The 24,366-nt window shown below is 48.6% G+C and overlaps 1 protein-coding gene across 1 annotated transcript in view; it reads right to left on the bottom strand.

Moving 5' to 3' along the window:
* LOC135209592 (phosphatidylinositol-glycan biosynthesis class F protein-like) overlaps positions 1-24,366 on the bottom strand; it is a 102,645-nt gene that overhangs the window by 13,233 nt on the left and 65,046 nt on the right. The window contains exon 3 of the mRNA XM_064242280.1: positions 11,404-11,508. Coding sequence (XP_064098350.1) covers positions 11,404-11,508 — 105 coding nt within the window. The remainder of the gene's footprint in view (positions 1-11,403; positions 11,509-24,366) is intronic.

Below are 24,366 nucleotides of genomic sequence, written 5' to 3'. Positions count from 1 at the left end.
TTATTGTGGATACAGCTAGATGAGATTTTTCTCTCAGGAATAGCAGGAAATCAGCAATTTCCGCTATAGAGGTAGTGGAGGAGGACAACTTCTTGGATCTACACCACCTTCTAAAAACCTCCCACTTCGATTGGTATACTTTCGTAGTGGAGGTTCTGCGTGCTCTCGCGATCGCGCTGCCACTCTTCGCGAGAAAAGCCTCTCGCTCTGACAAGTCTTTCGATAGTCGAAAGGCAGTCAGAGCGAGAGCGGGGAGGTTTTATGTACCTCTTGAATGTGGTTGTCTGAGAAGATCCGTCCTTCTTGGTAGGGATCTTGGAAAGTCTACGATCCACCTACCACCTCCGTGAACCAATCTTGGGTCGGCCAAAAGGGGGCTATTAACGTCATCCTCGTCTCCTTTGACGCCACAAACTTTTTCATTACTAATCCCAGGATTTTGAATGGGGGAAAAGCATATACGTCTACTCGAGACCAATTTAACAGGAAGGCGCTCTACCATAAGTGCTCTTGGATCTTCCACGACCGAGCAAAAGACTGGCAGCCTTTTGGAAATGAATGTGGCGAAGAGATCCACATGAGGTGTCCCCCACAGCGACCAGAGATCTAGACACACTTCCTCGTGTAGGGTCCACTCTGTATGAAGGACCTGGTTCCTCCTGCTGAGTCTGTCCGCCCTCACATTCTTTACTCCCTGTACGAACCTTGTCAGAAGGGAGATGTTCCTGTGAGACGTCCAAAGCAATAGGTCTCTCAGTCAGTTCGTAAAGGAACGAGGAGTGAGTCCCTCACTGTTTCGAATGTAGGCAAGTGCGGTGGTGTTGTCCACGTTTACTTGCACTACTTTGTTTGACACCAGAGGTTCTAGACTCTTCAAAGCCAGATGCACGGCGAAGAGCTCTTTGCAGTTTATGTGCCAAGTCACCTGCGCTGGTTCCCAGGTGCCTGACTCTTCTGAGCCTAATGTCGCTCCCCAACCTTTCTCCGACGCGTCGGAGTACAACACTAGGTCTGGGTTCTGTGTTTTTAGAGAGATCCCTTTGTTCTCTTCCAGAGGGGGCAACCACCATTCCAGGTGCGATCTTATCTCCACTGGAATGGGAAATACGTCCGAAAGCTGTCCGGTTTTCCAGCTCCAAGACTTCTTGAGGAAGAATTGAAGCGGACGTAATGCAGTCTTCCTAGTGGGAAGAACTGTTCGAGCGAGGAAAGGGTCCCTAGAAGGCTCAACCATTCCCTCGCCGACGTATGTTCCTTCCCTAAGAAGAGAGAGACTATCCGCAAACCTTTTGCGATTCTCTCTTGCGAAGGAAATACTCGAAAACCCGAGAATCCATCCGAATCCCCAGATAGACTAGTCCTGTCTGGGGGTCAGCTGAGACTTCTCGAGGTTCACGAGCAATCCCAACGCTTTGATCAAATCTAGAGTTAACTTTAGGTCCTCCAAGCACTGTCTCTCTGATCTGGCCCTGATGAGCCAGTTGTCCAGATACAGAGAGATATTTACTCCTTTGAGGTGAAGAAACCTCGCCACATTCTTCATCAGGCTTGTGAAGACCTGAGGAGCTGTGGACAGGCCGAAACACAAGGCTCTGAACTGAAAGATCCTTCCCCCCGTCATGAAACGGAGGTACTGTTCTTCGATGAAGGGTGGTAATCGGAACGTGGAAGTAGGCGTCCTGGAGATCTAGAGACACCATCCAATCTCCTTGTCGTAATGACGCTAGGACTGAAGCAGAAGTCTCCATGGAGAACTTCTCCTTCTGAACAAATTTGTTCAGAGAGCTGACGTCCAGTACTGGTCTCCAGCCTCCCGAGGCTTTCGCAACCAGAAAAAGGCGATTGTAAAACCCGGGGAGTTTTGATCCAGTACATTCTATCGCTCTCTTGTCCACATTTTTTCTACCATCGATCGAAGAGTATCCCTCAGCACAGGATCCTTGTACTTGGTGATAGTTCCTTGGTATTGACGTTAGGGGAGGAGTGTTCAGGAAAGGGATACGATATCCCTTCCTTATGATAGCCATGAAGACGCGTCTGCCCCGTTTATCAGTGTCCAGGCCTCCACAAATCCCAGGAGCCTGGCACCTACTGGGCTTGGAGGAGAGAAGCTTCATTTCCCTTTTTAAAGGGACGAAGGCAGACCACCTCTCTTCTCCGGAGCCTTCCTTCTTGCGGGAGGTCTGGAGGTCGGACCACCTCGAAAGGGCTGAACTGATGTACTAGGTCCTTTCTTGTCAGATGCAGAAGCAGGCTTCTTCTTCCTTGCTGACTGCGTCAGAAGATCCTGAGTCGCCTTCTCAGTTAAAGAATGAGCAATGTCCTTCACTAACTGAGAAGGGAACAAAAGTCAGACAAAGGCGAATACAGTAGCGCTGCCCTCTGAGCGTGTGAGACTGCCTTGGTTAAGAAGGCCCCATATACAGTCCTCTTCTTTAGAAGACCTGCTCCAAACAATGAGGAGATTTCAAAAGAGCCATCCCGTACGCTTTGTCTATACAAGACAATATGCACAAAAGGGCTTCCGGTTCGATTCCTTCCGAATCATGGGCTTTCTTGGACATCACCCCAAGACCAATCTAAGAAGTTGAAAACTTCCAATACATGAAAGAGTCCCTTGAGGAGATGGTCCAGTTCAGAAATTCCCCACGTAATTCGTGCCGAATTGAGACCTTGTCGACGTGAAGCGTCAACTAAGGTCGAAAAGTCTGCTTCCGACGTAGACGGGAGAGCAATACCCATATTCTCTCCCGTCTGATACCAAATGCCTCTTTTTACCAGCTAATCTCGCTGGAGGCATGCATAAGACCTGTTCTCACTAAGTCTTTCTTAGACTTCATCCATGAGTCTAAGGATTGTAAGGCCTCTTCATAGAAATGGTGGGCTTCCATTTTTGAGAAAAAGACGAAGGCTTCTTTCGTCTTAAGCACTCGAAAAGAGAGAGCGCGGAGTAAGGAGGAGCGGCAGGAGTCAACTCGTCTCCATACTCCTCAAGAAGCAAGGCAGTCAAACCTTATAGTTCGACAGTCCGTTCTCTCCCTATATTCATCAATCCGAGTTTTTCTTCCAACTCGGGATCTAAATGAGTCTCCGCTCCCCTTTCCGTACGTTCCTCTTCTGGAGGAGACAAACTCCTAATAGGAGAGGGGCTAAGGGAATGATAATCTTTCCTCTTTCCCGCTTTAATAGCCTTGGAAGGCGCCACAAGCTCAGGCTTCTCTTGATAATTAGAAGACGCTTCCCGCTTGGATGACGCTTCCCGTTCGCCAAGCGTCCTGGCTGACGTCTCTCGCTTACTTGGCTGCTGACGTCTTGATGACGCCTCGCGCCTGGAAGACGCTCCGCTCTCCAAAGGCGTCCTACTTGGCGTCAAAATATTGGTCGGAGCGTCACGTCTACCAACAGTTTTCAATGACGCTTCATGTCTAAAAGACGTCTTACGTCTCTCTGGCGTTATGAAACTTTCGTAAAGCAAACCGTTCTCGCTCTCGAACCCGAAGCTTCTGTAAGATGTTTAGAAGTTTCACGTCTGCATGACGCTTCTCGTTTAGCAGGGGAGAGAGGACGAGACTTCTTGATTGGAAGCACCACGTCCTTCCTACGAGGCGCTAAAACTCCCACTAGAGAGGACAGTTGCTCTTGAACTGCCATTATTCTCCTTGACGCTTCTCCCACGTCCACTGCATGACGCCTTTCGTCATCACTCGGGGGAGAAGTAGGAAAGGGTACTTCTGCGTACTCGTCAGGTGACGCTGACGCCACTTCGCCTTCTTAATAGAAGAGGAGCGTCATCTGAGAAACGCTCTGGGCTCGAATCTATTTCGGGTTCTTTCATATGACGCTTCAGAGGTCTCGACAAGTTCGACTCCTTCCACCCTCGTTTAGGTGAGGGAGAGGGAGAGGACGAGAAACACTCACGAAGGACGCTTTTCCTATAGCGCCCTTGAGCAGCCTGCCACGAAGCAGAGCTAGCTGAAGGGACGTCTGACCGTTGGGGATTCCCCACGACCTCCTTAAGGCTTTCGACTTTCCTTCTCCTCTGGGCATGGGAGCTTGGAAGAGGTCTAGGCCTGGGAGCGTCGCAGGGACGATCAAACGCCCCCTCCACCACACTGGGAGAACTCACTTCACTGTAATGCTCACTTTCACTAGCCTTACCTTGCAAGTCCGCCATCTTGGACTTCATGTCTCTAATCGTAGCTTTCAGATTGGCGATTTCTGAGGCCGATTCCGAAAGTACACTTTGAGAATGAGATACATAGGGAGAATCTAAATCAGTAGGATTAGAATTATCAAGTAAAAGGCTCAAATAGGCCCTTGAACCTCAACACCTTTCAGACGTCTAACCCTATCCCTCTCTAACTTCTTCAAATAAGAAGTCAAAGTCTTCCACTCTTCTGCATTTAATCCCTCGCATTCCTTACAAGTATTATTAGCAGAACACTGAAACCCCCTACATTTACGGCATACAGTGTGAGGATCAACCGAAGCTTTCGGTATCCTCACCCTGCAGCCTACATTCACACACATTCTCACACTCACATTTGAATCAGACATACTGAGAAAAATCCAAAAAAAGCAATTCCAAAAACAGTCCACAGTAGCGAATGCCAAAACACGATCCAGATACGTCACCAAAAAGCCGAGAAACGATGATCAAAGGATGAAATATGAATCTAAGTCAGGAGGTAATAGCAACAATGTTGATACCACCGGCGACAGAGAAAATATGATATAAAACGGGGGATGGTTCCTAGTCCTGCCGCCCAGGGGCAGGCCGGTAGATCACCTGACCTACCTGTAGCGAGTGGCGCGAAATTTGAATTTCTGTCGGGGGGACGACGGCAGTCTTAGCATGTAATAATGGTATGAAGGTAAGGTTGATGTATGAAATTTCCAAATCTGAAAGCATAGTTGTAAAGTACTCTTGTCCCTCGAAGTGAAAAATGTTAGCATGTCTCCGTGTAGGCCGCACCTGTGAAGTGACGTCGATGGCGGTCGCCATGTTTATGATGTCACTGAGCATCTCGAATGCGAAGCCAGCACCCTACCAGAAGTGCAAGGCTGTTGATAATATTCTCGTAGGCATAGCAACCTGACATTAAAGGCTGCCATGTTGCACTATCTGCTTCTTTACAGATGGCGACACATCCGACCGCCATTTAGTGCATATCAGGATAAAAGGGACATCCATCACATGGGACCCTGGATGGCAACACAACGTTATACGTCAAACCAACTGTCCTTTTTGGGTTGGTTCTCCTGATAAGCCTAACGCCGACCGCACACCTGCATCATCCCTACCTAAGTATATGTGGAACGAAAACAAGATGGCGATGCACACCTCTCCCAGCAGGGAAAGAAGCACAATTAGCCATAGTTACTTCCCAAAGCACACCCTGATACATCCAAGCTTTGGATTTACAGGCAATCCATATGAATATGTGATAGTATTCCAAAGCACAGATAACGAATTAATCATACCTTAAGAGTTTCTGCACCTATGACTTACAACACAATGAGTTCCTCGACGTCGAAATCGCCCAAGAAAATATCCGGTCGTTTATCTGATTCTTGTGATATCAAGGAAGTCTCGAAGCATGAGATGGCTTCATGTTCACATGCCCGGGAATTCCAAACAACAAAAGCAAAACAACAGGGGGCAAACTAAACCAGCTTTAAAAGGACAGAGGCAAAGCACGTCTTCTCTTAAATGAGGTAAGAAAATAACTTAACGGGGTCAAAAGTTAAAGCGGGGTATGTGGGTGGCTCCACATGTCTCGTGACCAAGCACAGATGCCAATAGTCCCTTGCGTACACAATTATTTTAAACTTTACCAGTTTCCAGCTGGCACTGAGTATTTATCCTAATGTTAAGACCGAAGGTTTGTTTCGTATATGAACAAAAAACTATTAACAGTGCAAGCAAAAACAGTTTGAAAAAAATGAGTGCAACTGATTTTCTCAGTTTGAACCAAATTCATGACCATAAATATTCTACCAGGATTTATACATACAGTATATCAAAATCACAATTTGTCGAAAATTGTATTTTTCCTAACTATACAAACCTGAGGTCCTTTAACAATAGGAATAGTTCCACGCTGGACGAGTGGTTTTCGAGCTGGGCTGCCAATCCGGTGGTCCCAGGTTCGATTCCCGGCTCGGTCAACGCGGAATAAGAGAAATTTATTTCTGGTGATAGAAGTTCATTTCTCGATATAGTGTGGTTCGGATCCCACAATAAGCTGTAGGTCCCGTTGCTAGGTAACCAATTGGTTCCTAGCCACGTAAAAATATCTAATCCTTCGGGCCAGCCCTAGGAGAGCTGTTAATCAGCTCAGTGGTCTGGTAACACTAAGATATACTTAACTTAACAATAGGAATATGCTCTCGGCGTTAGATGGAATTACGGCTGTTGAATCTTGAACAAGGTGGTTAGGCAGTAACTACTGTGGGGCAGGCTAGCCTGCCCAGCCTGCCCGGATGTAAACACTTCACTTTGCCTTTCGGCCCAGGTTCAGATTGAGGGGTGGCATAAGGTGGGCATATTTGTTAAAGGACCTCAGGTTTGTATAGTTAGGAAAAATACAATTTTTGACAAATTGTGATTTGTTCCTATACATAATACAAACCTTTTGGTCCTTTAATAATAGGAAGACTCACTGATTGGTGGGAGGAATCTGAGTGAGCCTCTAGAACTGACTGGAGTTCTGCGCACCTAGGCTACTCCTCCTGGTCGTAAGAGCGAGGAGAGGAGGAGTGCCCACTGCTGGCCATCTGACAACTTGATCGGAGTATAGGAGCTGCGGGATCCAGAGTCAGACTTCTGGGCTTTTTCGAAATGAGTGAGGGATCGTGACTCATCCGAAAAAGGGCTGTGAAGAATATTGGCGTCGGAGACATTAATGCAAAGTTCTGGGAAGGGTTTGCATTATTGTCAGTCTCCTTCCTCCCCTTGCTAGAGGAGGGAGCGGGATTGCTTCTATGATTCTGATAAGAAACATAAAAAAAATGCTTATGTATAGGCTTACCGCATCAATCATCCAACCAGCCAGTGTGAGTTCGAGTCCTATCCTAAACCTGAAGGACAAGGAATGGAGAGACGAGGCGTGGAAGGGGGAGAGCCAGTCACTCTCACATCCTTTTTACCTCTACAACTGCACACCATGGACGAGATGCAACTTGTCCTGTCAAGGAGCTGGGTAAGCAAACACATCATCCAAGCATCCACCACTGGTCCAGGGAAATGAGGTTCCAAGGACCTGTGGGCAGTCCCGGAGGGAAAGAAGGATATGGTCGCAATGACCTATCCATCCTCCTGTCCGACATATTCTTTGAAGTGATGTCCAGTACCCATACTGGTCTATCCGTCTGCACAAAGTGTCTCGCGGTCTCATATCCCACTGCAGCGAAGTGTCTCGCGGTCTCGTATCCCACTGCAACGAAGTGTCTCGCGGTCTCGTACCCCACTGCGGCAAAATCTCTTCGTCTCCGCAGTGGATAAAGACACCGACACTCCATTGTGGGTGTCGATAGTTATGGGTACTGGAACACGCTAGTAGGACAAAGTAATAACTGATCTGGAACAACCGATACAAAGTCCACAGCGTAGCTCGTGACAGTCTCGGATGCTTCGACAGCTGCCGACTGACTGCGTTCGGTTGTGTAAGGTGAGCTGTCCAAGCATCCGAGGCGTAGTTACGCGACCCTCGCCTTTTGAAGGGTTATGCCGAGAGACCATACAAATCGTCTATCTGTTGCCACTGATGTCGGAAGGCGAGATGATGATTCTATCAAGGCATGTACCCAACAGGCGAAAGTCAATTGCCTTCTAGAGACCGAGGTCCTGATGGCAAGACAGTTCTCATAGTAGTTGAATCTCAACTAAGGAGAAACGACACTATGTGCCGTTAAAGACGAAGGTGAATGCAGACCTATGTCTTCACAGCCGAATCGAGAGAAGTAACTCTCAAGATTCTGAATGTAGAAAAGTCCTGCCGATGACACCAACCCGCGAAGACGGCTTAATCCGTGATCTACAAAGGACTGAAAACGCTAAACCGCTACATCATTGCTGTTCGGTGAGAAGTCGGAGTTGCAATGAAAGCGGAGTGCTTTTCAGTAATGAAAACACAGGGATTGTAATGCCTGAAGAACCGCTTCTCATGGGCTGAATCATCATCTTCTTTCCAGCTTTATCCAGGGAGGACATCTATATACTTGGAAGTAGAGCTAGCAAGGCCGGGAAGAGGCGATGTCTTCCGTTATACATCTACAATTCGGGGTGAACAATGAACAATTGCACACCTATGAATACGAGAGATATTTAGAAGACAAACTCAGATGTCTGAAGAAATCATTCCGCATTATCGCAGAGGCAGGTGCGATGCAGCGGGAGACTAGGCTACAGACTTCTGTTACCATGCGGTAAACAGAAAGATGATAGCGAGTCTATTGAGATATCTCTGTCTGAAAATTCTCGCAATGTCAAAGGCGATGCAGTAGAGATGGTCATTCACGTATGCAAGAATTCCAGCCAACCAGAGACCTAAGTGTGATTGCCGGGTAGATATTCAGTTCGGTAGTCAATCATTGCAGAGGAGAGAGAACTCGTACTGTAGGCTAAACGTCTGCCGCCACCGTGACCGTCGTCTCGGTGGGGCTGAGCGAGCGCCTGACAGGATAGAGCCGATACCGTCCTCCGATGCGTCCCAGTCCTCGTTGAGGTCGAAACCTCTCAAGAGAACCGAAGGGGGAGCCCACCCCGGTCTCTGTGTGCGTGGTCCAGCCAGACCGTCACGTGAACGGCAGTGATGGTCACTCCACTGAGGAGGTTGAAGGGACAGGTGAGGGAGACCTGACTCTCCTACCCTGCCTACTGGCAGAACCAGTAGGCTGGGAGGACTGCAGGCGATCACCAACCCACGGTGGCGATCGAGCTGCAGGTCTGGACCAGCGGTCTTCTTGCGGAGACACACTGGACCAAGGAACGCAGCGTCGGTCTCTTACATCAGGGGAGCTGTTACGAGAGCTCCTCCCCTGCCTACCAGCAGAGCCGGTAGGCTGGGAGGACTGTAGGCGATCATCAACCACAGTGATGATCGAGCTGCCGGTCTGGACCAGCGGTCTTCTTGTGGGGAAACGCAGTCTCTTCAGGAGAGCTGCTGGCGATCGGACTGCACTGGTCGAGTGGCTCTCCCAAGGAGAGCAGCTAGACCGAGAGCAACAGCGACGGTCCCAAGCATCAGAAGAGCTGCTGCTAGTTCCCCTATCCGTCCGGTCCCGGTGGGAGCGGCAGTCAGGGGACCGGCAGAGTCCGCCGTCGTGGTGGGAGCACGAGGAGCGCGCCCCCTTGCGATCACTTCTGATCACCTCGCTCTTCCCGGAGTAGCCCGAGGAAGTTGAAGGGATAGGAGAGGTAGATCTGACGCTCCCCCCTCGCCCACCGGCAGAACTGGCGTGCTGGGGGGGCTGCAGACGCTTGCCAACCTGCGGTGGCGATTGATCTGCAGGCCTGGTCGAGCGGCTGGACCGAGAACAGCGGCAACGGTCCCGAGCGCCAGAAGAGCTGCTGCTGGTCCCCCTCTCCTCCCGGTCCCGGTGGGAGCGGTGGTCAGGGGACCGGCAGAGTCCGCTGTCGCGGTGGGAGCAAGGGCTGTCCTCACGGTGCGTCACGCTGCTCGGCTGGTCCAGGCGACCGAGGGGACCGCTTCCTCGCCTCAGCCCGCAGCCGGTCTGGGACCGTCGTGTCAACCCAGGGTACCGGTGGCTCGCCACGAGAGCGATCGCTGGCCTAGGCGACTCCCACCAGTATTCTGCTCTGTGCCTGGATCCTGGCGCCGAGCGAACTCGGTTGCCTGGGTCTTGGCTACATGGTCACCCGCAGGTGACCGTACACACAGTACCTCTCGCAAATGAGAGGCCGAGATGGCACCTGGCATCGAGGCAGAACCTCTGGCGCCAGGAGAGGAGGTACCGGTGTTAGCCGGTCCCCGTCATCTTCTTTCTTGCGGAAGGAGAGACGGGCCTCTTTCCCGAAGGAACAAGAGGACCAGCGGAAGCCCCAACTGTCCCACTGGAGTGGGACAGACCCTTAGAGGTCTCTGAGCGAGACTTCTTAGGGGAGGGGAGGAGGCTACCTTCTTCTTAGGCTGGGGGGCCTCGGAAGTTGAAGGGGGAAGAGGCGGCAGAAGACGACGGCGACACTTTCCTCTTCTTCCTGGACTACTTCTTCGCCAGTTCCACAGGACAACCGACAGGTCCTCCATCCAGGACGGAGTTGGGGCATTTGCCGAAGCAATACGGCCCAACTGCACCTGTCTGGAGGGACCTGTGGGAGTAGCAGTGGAGAGAATGGTTCCTCGAGGAGGGGTATGAAACTCCTACCTGGCAGGTGAAGCGTCTGCCACCCCCACGACTGGTCAGTCGCGCGAACGTGACCCTCGTGTGGGTGGGGCTGTCTCTGAAAGAAAAGGATTAAAAGAGGGCGAGATGGCCCGCCTCCACCGGTCTCTGCGTGCATGGACCTGCGGGAACGTCACGGCAACCCTGGGCACCGGACGATCACCAGTCTGGCGAGATTCACCTGAACAACTCCTACCATCTTCTGCTCCGTGCCTGGGTCCTGACACGGTGAGCGAACTTCACAGTCTGGACCCTGGCTGTACGGTCACCCGTAGGTGACCGTAAACTCGGTAATGCTCGCAAGCGGGTGGCTGAGACAGTTCCCGGTCAGGAGGTGGAACCTTCGGAACCGAGAGAGGAGATACCAGCGGTGGCCGGTACTTCCATGGTCCCCGTCTGCTTTCTCCCCAAGGAAGGAAAAACCTTTGTTTAGTATTAATATCAAACACTGTATATGCATAATTATTTAAATACAAAAAATAAACCAAAAGGATCCCACTGGGAAAAAAGATTAACGCCCAGTCAGCCGGAGCTCACAAACACACGGAAGACGGCCGAAAGTAAAGGTGGAGTGTTTACATGCGGGCAGGCTAGCCTACCCCACGGTAGTTACTGCCTAACCACCTTGTTCATGATTCAACGGCCGTAATTCCAGCTACGCCGAAAGTACATTCCTATCATTAAAGGACCGAAAGGTTTGTATTATGTATCGGAACAACTAGAACTTTTGGCATTTTTCTTTGTTATATCAACTAATATCTCTTTTGAATGTATTTGCTCACAATTCTGCATTCTTTGCTAAAGACTTTAAGGAAAGCAAAGACTTCATATATATACCTGTAAGTTTCTTATTTCTAAATTACTTCATAATGGATTTCCAAATTGAATGCTTAAAAAATTTCATAAGATTTAAAATTAGCTTTGCTAAACTGGATTCCAGTTAAACATAACAATAACACAATACCAGTTAAACATATACGCAACTGTATAGCATACCTTTCAAGAAGAATATGAAAAGCTTTGGGTCCCAGAGTAATTAATGGTCTGATGAGTGCCAATGATGCAACTAAAATGCTAAATGTCAAGGTTTCTTCCACGTTCCTGGAAAATAAAATCCAATTAATCTAAGTATAACAATATTACAAAAATGTGAGTCATTCAACATAATGGGGAGTTATCACATGACTTGGACATCAGGTGAACACCATAATTATTATACAAACAAAGCCCATTATGAATACTGTACTGACACTCCTTAAGTACTGAGAAAATGGCCAGGATTCTGTACATTTCATAAAACCTTACATGATGGCACATTTTAATACAAAGTACATAGTGTATTAACCACAGTAACATGAAATCACAATTTGTCGTAAAATGATATTGTTATAATACAATAAAGTTTCATACATACTTACCTGGCAGATATATACTTAGCTAAGACTCCGTCGTCCCCGACAGAAATTCAAATTTCGCGCCACTCGCTACCGGTAGGTCAGGTGATCTACCTGCCTGCCCTGGGCGGCAGGACTAGGAACCATTCCCGTTTTCTATCATATTTTCTCTCTTCCACCTGTCTCCTGCGGGGAGGCTGGGTGGGCCATTAATCGTATATATCTGCCAGGTAAGTATGTATGAAACTTTATTGTATTATAACAATGATATTGTTATGTTACAATAAAGTTTCATACATACTTACCTGGCAGATATATACATAGCTAAGACTCCGTCGTCCCCGACAGAAATTCAAATTTCGCGCCACTCGCTACAGGTAGGTCAGGTGATCTACCGGCCTGCCCTGGGCGGCAGGACTAGGAACCATCCCCGTTTTCTATCATATTTTCTCTCTTCCACCTGTCTCCTGCGGGGAGGCTGGGTGGGCCTTTAATTGTATATATCTGCCAGGTAAGTATGTATGAAACTTTATTGTAACATAACAATATCATTTTCATACAATCAACTTACCTGTCAGATATATACATAGCTGATTGGCACCCTTCGGTGGAGGGTAAGAGACAGCTACTATATGGAATAGACAGGTAAACAACATATGTTGTAGGTATAAATAAAACCTTGGTTCCTACCTGATAGGTGGTAGACTTCGTGGGTGTTTGCCCAGTAGTCTGCATCACCTCAAGAAACTTTAGCGAGATATATGATCTATGGCCAAGAGTTCTTGTGGGTCTGCCGATGGGGTCTTATCCGCTTACTCGGCAGAGCCTGAAAGGACTTTGTCAATGGGTGCTGATCCACTTATATGACAATACACCTTATGAAGGAGCACACAACCAATCCCGACCACCTGATCCTAACCATATGTTAGAACTAAGGATTGTTCCGAGTTATCCCCGAACTCTTCACAACAACCGTAACTCAAAAACCACTACGCACACATACATAATTTCTAAAAAAATTATACTCATCTAATTAGATATGACAAGATTCTCTTACTGAACAACATAGACGGCCGCCCGTGCTAAACCAAGTCCTCCATTGTTCGAAGAGACTCCAGACCATATCTAAAAAGAATTAAAGTACAGTATATACTTTTAAGGATTGGTGTCGGCTCCCGTACCCAGAATCGTATCCGCCGATACGAAAGGACCCAGAGAAAAACACTTCTCATATGTCACACGAACGTCTTTCAAGTAATGAGATGCAAATACTGAGTTGCCATCTCCAAAATGTCGTATCTATGATGTTTTTAATTTTAAGCGACATATTCTTATGAAACGAGAGAGACGTCGCTACTGCTCTCACTTCATGAGCTGTAACTTTCAACAGTCGCAACTGTTCTTCAGAACAGACCTTATGCGCGTCTGTAATGACGTTCCTCACAAAGAATGCCAGAGCATTCTTGGACATCAGTCTTGTGGGGTCTTTTACTGCGCACCAAAGACCTTGTCTAGAGCCTCCCATCTGATGCTTTCTCTGAATGTAGAACTTTAGAGCTCTTACAGGGCATAGAGATCTTTCTGCTTCTCTTCCTACGAGACGATATGCCTTTGACTTCGAATGACTTAGGCCAGGGATTCGAGGGATTCTCATTCTTACCTAAAAACAGGGTCTTAAACGAGCAAATAGCTGAGTCTCCCTTGAAACCTACTTTATCCTCCAGAGCATGTAATTCACTAACTCTCTTTGCCGTAGCTAAAGATAATAGGAATAGGCATTTTCTGGTGATGTCTCGAAACGAAGCCAGATGAGGAGGTTCGAATCTTTCAGATGAAAGAAACTTGAGAACCACGTCTAGGTTCCAGTTCGGAGGGACCGGTTCCTTCGACTTTGAAGTCTCAAAGGACCTTATGAGATCGTGGAGATCTTTATTATCTGCTAGATCTAATCCTCTATTCCTGAAGACTGCCGAGAGCATACTTCGTATCCCTTTATTGTGGATACAGCTAGATGAGATTGCTCTCTCAGGAATAGAAGGAAATCAGCAATTTCTGCTATAGAGGTAGTGGAGGAGGACAACTTCTTAGTTCTACACCACCTTCTAAAAACCTCCCACTTCGACTGATATACTTTCGTAGTGGAGGTTCTGCGTGCTCTCGCGATCGCGCTTGCAACTTCGCCGAGAAAACCCTCTCGCTCTAACGAGTCTTTCGATAGTCGAAAGGCAGTCAGAGCGAGAGCAGGGAGGTTTTGATGATACCTCTTGAAGTGTGGCTGTCTGAGAAGATCCATCCTTCTTGGTAGGGATCTGGGAAAGTCTACGATCCACTCTACCACCTCCGTGAACCAATCTTGGGCCGGCCAAAAGGGGGCTATCAATGTCATCCTCGTCTCCTTTGACGCCACAAAACTTTTTTCAGTACTAGTCCCAGGATTTTGAATGGAGGAAAAGCATAGACGTCTACGCGAGACCAATCTAGCAGGAAGGCGTCTACCATAAGAGCTCTTGGGTCTTCCACGACCGAGCAAAAGACTGCCAGCCTTTTGGAGATGAATGTGGCGAAGAGATCCACATGAGGTGTCCCCCACAGCGACCAGAGATCTTGACACACCTCCTCGTGTAGGGTCCACTCTGTATGAAGGACCTGGTTCCTCCCCTGCTGAGTCTGTCCGCCCTCACATTCTTTACTCCCTGAACGAACCTTGTCAGAAGGGAGATGTTCCTGTGAGACGTCCGAAGCAAAAGGTCTCTCGTCAGCTCGTAAAGGAACGAGGAGTGAGTCCCTCCCTGTTTTCGAATGTAGGCAAGTGCGGTGGTGTTGTCCACGTTTACTTGCACTACTTTGTTCGACACCAGAGGTTCTAGAATCTTCAAAGCCAGATGCACGGCGAAGAGCTCTTTGCAGTTTATGTGCCAAGACACCTGCGCTGGTTCCCAGGTGCCTGACACCTCCTTCGAGCCTAATGTTGCTCCCCAACCTTTCTCCGACGCGTCGAGTACAACACTAGGTCTGGGTTCTGGGTTCTTAGAGAGATCCCTTTGTTCTCTTTCAGAGGGGGCAACCACCATTCCAGGTGCAGTCTTATCTCCACTGGAATGGGAAAGGCGTCCGAAAGTTGTCCAGTTTTCCAACTCCAAGACTTCTTGAGGAAGAATTGAAGCGGACGTAAATGAAGTCTTCCTAGCGGGAAGAACTGTTCGAGCGAGGAAAGGGTCCCTAGAAGGCTCAACCATTCCCTCGCCGACGTCTGTTCCTTCCTTAAGAAGAGAGAGACTATCTGCAAACCTTTTGCGATTCTCTCTTGCAAGGAAATACTCGAAAACCCGAGAATCCATCTGAATCCCCAGATAGACTAAGTTCTGTCTGGGGTCAGCTGCGACTTCTCGAGGTTCACGAGCAATCCCAACGCTTTGATCAGATCTAAAGTTAACGTCAGGTCCTCCAAGCACTGTCTCTCTGATCTGGCCCTGATGAGCCAGTCGTCCAGATACAGAGAGATATTTACTCCTTTGAGGTGAAGAAACCTCGCCACATTTTTCATCAGGCTTGTGAAGACCTGAGGAGCTGTGGACAGGCCGAAACACAAGGCTCTGAACTGAAAAGATCCTTCCCCCCGTCATGAAACGGAGGTACTTCTTCGATGCAGGGTGGATCGGGACGTGAAAATAGGCGTCCTGGAGATCTAGAGACACCATCCAATCTCCTTGTCGCAATAACGCAAGGACTGAGGCAGAAGTCTCCATCGAGAACTTCTCCTTCCGAACAAATTGTTCAGAGAGCTGACGTCTAGTACTGGTCTCAGCCTCCCGAGGCCTTCGCAACCAGAAAAAGGCGATTGTAAAACCCCGGGGAGTTTTGATCCAGTACTAGTTCTATCGCTCTCTTTGTCCCACATTTGTTCCACCATCGATCGAAGAGTATCCCTCAGCACAGGATCCTTGTACTTGGCTGTAGTTCCCGTGGTATTGACGTTAGGGGAGGAGTGTTCAAGAAAGGGATACGATATCCCTTCCTTATTACAGACAACGATGACGCGTCTGCGTTTATAAGTGTCCAGGCCTCCACAAATCCCAGGAGCCTGGCACCTATGGTGCTTGGAGGAGAGAAGCATCACTTTCCCTTTTTAAAGGGACGAAAGGCAGACCTACCTCTCTTCTCAGGAGCCTTCCTTCACACATCCCAGGAGCCTGCACCTACTGGTGCTTGGTGGGAGGTAGGAAGAAGCACTCACTTTGTTTTTCCCTTTTTAAAGGGACCGAACAGGCAGACCTACCTCTTCTTCGCAGGAGCCTTCCTTCTTGCGGGAGGTCTGGGAGGTTAGGGGGCCACCATCGAAAGGGCTGAACCGATGTACTCGGTCCTTTCTGTCAGGTGTAGAAAGCAGGCTTCTTCTTCCTTGCTGACTGCGTCAGAAGGTCCTGAGTCGCCTTCTCAGTTAATGAACGAGAAATGTCCTTCACCAACTGAGAAGGGAACAAAAAGTCAGACAAAGGCGAATACAGCAGCGCTGCCCTCTGAGCGTGGGAAGACTGCCCTTGGTTAAAAGGCACTATATACCGTCCTCTTTTTTAGAAGACCTGCTCCAAACAAAGAGGAGATCTCAAACGAGCCATCCTGCACCGCTTTGTCTATACAAGACAATATGCACAAAAGGACTTCTGGTTCGATTCCTTCAGAATCATGGGCTTTCTTGGACATCACCCCAAGGGACCAATCTAAGAAGTTGAAAACTTCCAATACATGAAAGAGTCCCTTGAGGAGATGGTCCAGTTCAGAAATGCCCCAAGTAATACGTGCCGAGTTCAGACCTTGTCGACGTGAAGCGTCAACTAAGGTCGAAAAGTCCGCTTCTGACGTAGACGGAAGAGCAATACCCATATTCTCTCCCGTCTGATACCAAATGCCTCTTTTACCAGCTAGTCTCGCTGGAGGCATGCAGAAGACCGTTCTGACTAAGTCCTTCTTAGACTTCATCCAAGAGTCTAAGGACTGAAGAGCCCTCTTCATTGAAAATGGCGGGCTTCATTCTGAGAAAAGACGAAGACTTCTTCGTCTTAGCACTCGAAAACAGAGAGCGCGGAGAAGGAGGAGCGGCAGGAGTCAAGTCGTCTCCATACTCCTCTAGAAGCAAGGCAGTCAAAACTTTATAGTTCGACAGTCCTTCTCTTCCTTGATATTCTTCGTCCGAGTCTACTTCTAACTCGGGTTCTCAAATGAGTCCGCTCCGCTCCCAACTCCGTACGTCCTTCCTCTGGAGGAGACAAACTCAATAGGAGAGGGGCTAAGGGAATGATATTCCTTCCTCTTCCCCGCTTTAATAGCCCTGGAAGGCGCCAAAAGCTCAGGCTTCTCTCCATAAATAGAAGACGCTTCCCGCTTGGATGATCTTCTCGTCCGCCAAGAGTCCTGGCTGACGCCTCCCGCTTACGTGGCTGCTGACGTCCGATGACGCCTCGCGCCTGGAAGACGCTCCGCTCTCAAAAGGCGTCCTAACTGGCGCCAAAATATTGGTTGGAGCTTCGCTGGTCTACAATCAGCTTTCAAAGACGTTTCATGTCTAAAAGACGGTCTCACGTCTCTCTGGCGTTACGTGTCGTAAGCTCCGATCTCGCTCTCGAACCGAAGCTTCTGCGATATGTTTAGAAGCTTCACGTTTGCAGTGACGCTTCTCGCTTAGCAGGGGAGAGAGGACGAGACTTCTTGATTGGAAGCACAACGTCCTTCCTACGAGGCGCTAAAACTCCCACCAAAGAGGCCAGTTGTTCTTGTAACTGCCATGATAATCTTCCTTGACGCTTCTCCCACGTCAACTGCATGACGCCTTTCGTCATCAATCGGGGGAGAAGTAGGAAAGGGTTCTTCTGCGTCCTCGTGGGTGGACGCTGACGCCACCTTCGCACTTCTTAATAGAAGAGGGAGCGTCATCTGAGAAACGCTCTGGGCTCGAATCAATTTCGGGTCTTTCAAATGCCGTTTCAGAGGCCTCGATAAATCCGACTCCTTCCACCCTCGTTTAGGTTGAGGGAGAGGGAGAGGATTAGAAAACACTCACGAAGGACGCTTTTTCTAAAGCGCCCTTGAGCAGCCTGCCACGAAACAGAGCTTGCTGAAGGGACGTCTGACCGTTGGGGGATTCCCCACGACCTCCTTAAGGCTTTCGACTTTCCTTCTCCTCTGGGCATGGGAGCTTGGAAGAGGTCTAGGCCTGCCTGGGAGCGTCGCAGGGACGATCAAACGCCCCCTCCACAACACTGGGAGAACTCACTTCACTGTAATGCTCACTTTCACTAGCCTTACCTTGTAAGTCCGCCATTTTGGACTTCATGTCTCGAATAGTAGCTTTCAGATCGGCGATTTCCGAGGCCGATTCCGAAAGTACACTTTGTGAATTAGACACATAGGGAGAATCTAAATCATTAGGATTAGAATAAGTATCAATAAAAGGCTCAATAGGCCTTGAACTCACACCTTTCAGACGTCTAACCCTATCCCTCTCTAACTTCTTCAAATAAGAAGTTAAAGTCTTCCACTCTCTGCATTTAATCCCTCGCATTCATGACAAGTTATTAGTAGCAGAACACTGAAACCCCCTACATTTACGACATACAGTGTGAGGATCAACCGAATAGCTTTCGGTATCCTCACCCTGCAGCCTACATTCACACACCATTCTCACACTCACATTTGAATCAGACATACTGAGAAAAACTCAAAAAGCAAATTCCCCCCCCCCCCCCCCCCCCCCAAAAAAACAAGTACACAGTAGCGAATTGCCAAAAACACGATCCAGATACGTCACCAAAAAGCCGATAAACGATGATCAAAGGATGAAATAAGAATCTAAGTCAGGAGGTAATAGCAAAAATGTTGATACCACCGGCGACAGAGAAAATATGATAGAAAACGGGGATGGTTCCTAGTCCTGCCGCCCAGGGCAGGCCGGTAGACACCTGACCTACCTGTAGCGAGTGGCGCGAAATTTGAATTTCTGTCGGGGACTAAGACAGAGTCTTAGCTATGTATATATCTGACAGGTAAGTTGATTGTATGAAAATATCATTTTCATACAATGAACTTACCTGTCAGATATATACTTAGCTGATTGGCACCCTTTGGTGGAGGGTAAGAGACAGCTAATATGGAATAGACAGGTAAACAACATATGTTGTAGGTATAAAAAAAAAGAAAAACCTTGGTTCCTACCTGATAGGTGGTAGACTTCGTGGCTGTAGCCGGTAGTCTGCATCACCTCAAGACTTTAGCGAGATATGTGATCTATGGCTAAGAGTTCTTGTGGGTCTGCCGATGGGTATATGAACCGCTTAACTCGGCAGAGCCTGAAAGGACTTTGTCAATGGGTACTGGACCACTTCTATGACAACACACCTTATGAAGGAGCACAACCAATCCCGACCACCTGATCCTAACCACCATGTTAGTATATAGAATTGTTCTGAGTTATCCCCGAACTCATTACAAACAACCCATAACTCGAAACTAAAACGCATTCATACAAAAATTCTAAAAAAAAAAAATTTTAATACTCCTCTAAAAGATATCACAAGAGTTCCTTACTGAACAACAGTGACTGGCCGCCAGTGCAGCACCGAGCCCTCTTTGTCAGCAGAAATCTAGACCATATCTAGTAGAAGGTATGTACAAAGTTAAGGATTGGTGTTTGCTCCCGTACCCAGTATCGTATCCGCCGATACGAAAGGCCCCAGAGAAAAACACATTTCTCGTAGGTCCACGCGAACGTCTTTAAGATAGTGAGATGCAAATACCTAATTGCACCTCCAATATGTCGTATCAATGATTTTCTTTTAGCGACATATTCTTCTGAAAAGAGAGAGACGTCGCCACTGCTCTAACTTCATGAGCTTTTACTCTTAAAAGCGGAAAAAGAGTCGTCAGGACAGAACTTGTTGAGCATCTGTAATGAAGCTCCTTATGAAGAAAGCTAATGCGTTCTTAGACATGATTCTGTGGGGTACTTATCACACACCAAAAGACTTTGTCTAGACCCTCCCATTTGTTTTTTCCTGTTGTAAGTAGAAACTTCAAGGCTCTTACAGGGCAAAGAGACCTTTCTGTTTCTCTACCTACTAGACTCGATAAGCCTTTAATCTCGAATCTCTTGGGCCAGGGATTCGAGGGGTTTTCATTTTTCGCTAGAAAAAGTGTTCTAAACGAGCAGAAGGCCGAGTCTCTGTTAAAAGCCGACTTCATCTTCAAGGGCGTGAAGTTCACAACTCTCTTGGCTGTCGCCAAAGATAGGAGAAACAAGCATTTTCCCTCGTTAAATCCCTAAACGAAGCTAAATGAGGAGGCTCGAATCTGTCAGACGAAAGGAACTGAGAACTACATCCAGGCTCCAGCTGGGAGGAGTTAGTTCCTTAGATTTTGTCGTTTCAAACGATCTAATCAAGTCGTGGCAGATCTTTATTATCAGCAATCTCTAGGCCTCTGTTTCTGAAGACTGCCGAAAGCATGCTCCTGTATCCTTTATAGTCGATACGGATAAGTGAGAGACCTCTCTCAGGAACAAAAGGAAATCAGCGACTTTCGGTTATAGAGGTACTGGAGGAGGACAACTTCTTAGACTTACACCACCTTCTAAAAACCTCCCACTTAAAGGGCTGATAGACTCGTCTAGTGGAAGCTCTGCGGGCTCTAGCGATAGCGCTTGCAGCTTCGCGAGAAAATCCCCTCGCTCTGACAAGTCTTTCGATAGTCGAAAGGCAGTCAGCGCGAGAGCGGGGAGGTTTTGATGAAACCTCTCGAAGTGTGGCTGTCTGAGAAGATCCATCCTTCTTGGAAGGGATCTTGGGAAGTCTACTGTCCACTCCAGCCCACTCTGCAAACCAATCTTGTGCTGGCCAAAACGGGGCTATCAGGGTCATTCTTGTCCCGTTGGACGCTACAACTTTCTCAACACTTTCCCCAGGATTTTGAAAGGGGGAAAAGCGTACACACGTCTACATGAGACCAGTCTAGCAGGAAGGCGTCGACCACGAGAGCTCTTGGGTCTTCCACCACTGAGCAAAAGACTTCCAGCCTTTTGGAAAGGAATGTGGCGAACAGATCTACATGAGGAGTGCCCCAAAGATCCCAAAGACTCTGACACACCTCTGAATGAAGGGTCCATTCTGTGTGAAGGACCTGGCCTTCTCCTGCTCAGTCTGTCCGCCCTGACGTTTCTCGTACCCTGAACAATCTTGTCAGGAGGGAGATGTTCCTCTGGGAGGTCCAAAGTAGCAGATCTCTTGCTATTTCGTATAGGAACCAGGAGTGTGTTCCTCCTTGCTTCCGAATGTAGGACAGGGCGGTAGTGTTGTCCACATTCACTTGGACCACACTGTTTGCCACAAAAGGTTCGAAGAACTTTAGAGCCAAGTGAACTGCTAGAAGTTCTTTGCAATTTATGTGCCAGGACACCTGTGCTGCCTTCCAGGTGCCTGACACTTCTCTCGGTCCTAGTGTTGCTCCCCAACCCTTCTCCGATGCGTCTGAATATAAACACTCGGCTTGGGTTCGGAACTTCCAGAGAAATTCCCTTGTTCTCTTTTAGAGGGGACAACCACCATTGCAGGTGTGGTTTCATCTCCATTGGAAGGAGAAAACTGTCGGAGAGAAGTCCCGTCTTCCAATTCCATGATCTCCTTAGGAAAAACTGAAGAGGACGAAGATGCAGTCTTCCTAGAGGAAAGAACTGTTCGAGCGAGGAAAGGGTCCCTAGAAGGCTTAACCATTCCCTCGCCGAAGTTCGTTCTTTCCCTAAGAAGAAAGAGACTTTCTCCAAGCCTCTCACAATTCTCTCTTGCGAAGGAAATACTCGAAAACCCCGAGAATCCATCTGAATCCCCAGATAGACCAGTTCTGTCTGGGGATCAGTTGTGACTTCTCGAGGTTCACGAGTAGTCCCAACTCCTTTATCAGGTCTAGGGTCAAAGAAAGGTCCTCCAAACACTGTCTCTCTGATCTGGCCCTGATGAGCCAATCGTCCAGATATAGAGAGATGTTGACGCCTTTGAGGTGAAGGAAACCTCGCCACATTCTTCATCAGGTTTGTGAAGACCTGAGGAGCTGTGGACAGGCCGAAACACAAGGCCCTGAACTGAAAGATCCTTCACCCCCCCCCGTCATGAAACGGAGTTACTTTCTTCGAAGAAGGGTGAATCGGGACATGAAAATAAGCGTCCTGGAGATCCAGCGACACCATCCAATCTCCTTGACGTAAAGCCGCAAGGACTGACCGGAGGAAGTCTCCATAGAGAACTTCTCCTTTAGAACGAACTTGTTCAGAGCGCTGACATCTAGTACTGGTCTCCAGCCCCCCGAGGCTTTCGCAACCAGAAAAAAGCCGATTGTAAAACCCCGGAGAGTTTTGCTCCAAACTAATTCTATAGCTCGTTTGTCCCACATTTGATTCACCATCAGACGAAGGGTATCCCTCAGTACAGGGTCCCTGTATCTGGCTGACAGTTCCCGCGGAATAGTCGTTAGGGGGAGGACTGTCCTGGAAGGGGATAAGATATCCCTTCCTGATTATGGACATCGAAGAGGCGTCCGAGTTTATGAATGTCCAGGCGTCTGCAAATTCGAGAAGCCTGGCACCCACTGGTGTTTGGAGGTTGTCTGTCTCACTTCCCTTTCTTAAAGGGACGGGAAGAAGCTTTACCTCTCCTCTCAGGACCTCTTCTCTTAGAGGGAGCTCTGGAGGGAGGGCCTCCTCGAAAGGGCTGAACCGTAGAAGTCGGTCCTTTCTTGTCAACCGCAACTAGGGGTCTCTTCTTCCTTGCAGTGTGAGGAGAAGATCCTGTGTCGCCTTCTCAGTCAGTGAGCGAGAAATGTCCTTCACTAACTGAGAAGGAAACAAGAAGTCTGAAATGGGAGCGAAAACCAGGGCTGCTCTCTGTGAGGGAGAAACCGCCTTGGTTAAGAAGGCACTAAAAATACTCCTCTTCTTAAGGAGTACCGCTCCAAAGAGAGAGGAGATTTCTCCCGATCCGTCTTGTACTGCCTTATCAATACATGACAGAATACTAAGAATGACTTCGGGGTCTAGACCTTCCGAGTCATGAGCCTTCTTAGACATCACCCCAAGGGACCAGTCTAGGAAATTAAACACTTCCAAAATATGGAAGAGGCCCTTGAGGAGATGATCAGTCTCAGAAATCTCCCAAGTCACGAGCTCCATTCAAAGCGTGTCTCCGCGATGAATCAACCAAGGTTGAAAAGTCCGCTTCAGCCGCCGCTGGGAGAGAAAGGCCCATGTTCTCCCCGCCCCAGTTCGGTACCAGAAACCTCTTACCAGAAAGTATGGCTGGAGGCATACAGAAGGTGGTTCTGCCCAGATCCTTCTTCGACAAAATCCATTTGTCAAGAGACTGTAGAGCTCTCTTATAGAGATCGTAGGTCTCATCTTCAACACCGACTGGAGACTTCGGTACGATCGCACTCGAAAACAGTGATCGAGGCGAAGGAGGAGCCGCAGGAGTCAACGAATCTCCATACTCCTGCAAAAGAAGGTCCGTCAGAACTCTATAGTTAGAGAGCCTTCTCTACCGTAACCTCGTCTTCCGAATCTACTTCCACACCGTGCGCGGAGAATCGGCTTGAAAAACGAGAGGATCTTCACCAAGTTCTCTCTCTACTGGCGACAAACTCCTACTAGGAGGGAGGGACTCATAGAGTGAACAGATTCTCTCTCAAGTCTACTAGTAGTCTCGCATCTGTTGCTTGACTTCTCACGCCTGGAAAGCTCTTCGCGCTTGGCTGGCGCTTCTCGCTTTATTGGCTGGAGCTTGTTGCGGCGCTGGCATCTCGCGCCTGGCTGCCGCCTCGCGCTTGTCTGGCGCCTCACGCATAGCTGACTCCTCGCGCCTGGTCTGACTCCTCGCGCCTGGCTGCGCCTCGCGCTTGGCTGAACCTCCTCGCGCCTGGCTGGTGCCTTGCCGCCTGAGCGTATCCTTATCTAGAGCAACTTGCTCGGATAGCTCCTGACGCTTGAAAGAATCTTCGCCTGTAAGACGTCTCACTTCTTGTAAGGCTCTTCATGCCTGGAGGACGCTTCACGTCTGGCAGGCGAAAGAAGACGAGACTTCTTAATAGGAAAGTCTAGCGTCCTTCTTGCGAGGGGGATCCCTCGAAAGAACTCCAACCAAAGAGGCTAACTGCTCTTGTACTGCTAGCAATATCCTCTTGGAAGCCACACCAGCGTCCTCTCAATAGAAGAAGCAGGAGAACTCGAAGGAGTGCGATCCTCAACTACCGATCGAGGAGGCGTCGAGACCAGCTTAGCCTTCTTGATAGAAGAGGGGGCTTCCCTCCGAGAAGCACTCCGGGCTCGAGTCAAACGCGCGTTCTTTCCAGCCTGCCTTTTCAGTGCCTAGAAAGATCCGAATCCTTCCACCCTCATTTAGGTGAAGGAGAACCGGACGACGAGAAACAATCTCGTAGGACGCTTCTATTAAGCGGTCCTGAGCAGACTGTAGCGAAAACAGAACCTGCTGAAGGACGCCTGACCGTTGGGGATTCCCCACAACCTCCGTACGACTTT

This window comes from Macrobrachium nipponense, chromosome 11 (assembly GCF_015104395.2).
Source record: "Macrobrachium nipponense isolate FS-2020 chromosome 11, ASM1510439v2, whole genome shotgun sequence".
Classification (NCBI taxonomy): Eukaryota; Metazoa; Arthropoda; class Malacostraca; order Decapoda; family Palaemonidae; genus Macrobrachium; species Macrobrachium nipponense.
Note: the sequence above shows the minus strand (reverse complement) of the source record. Positions and strands in the feature narration are given on the sequence as shown.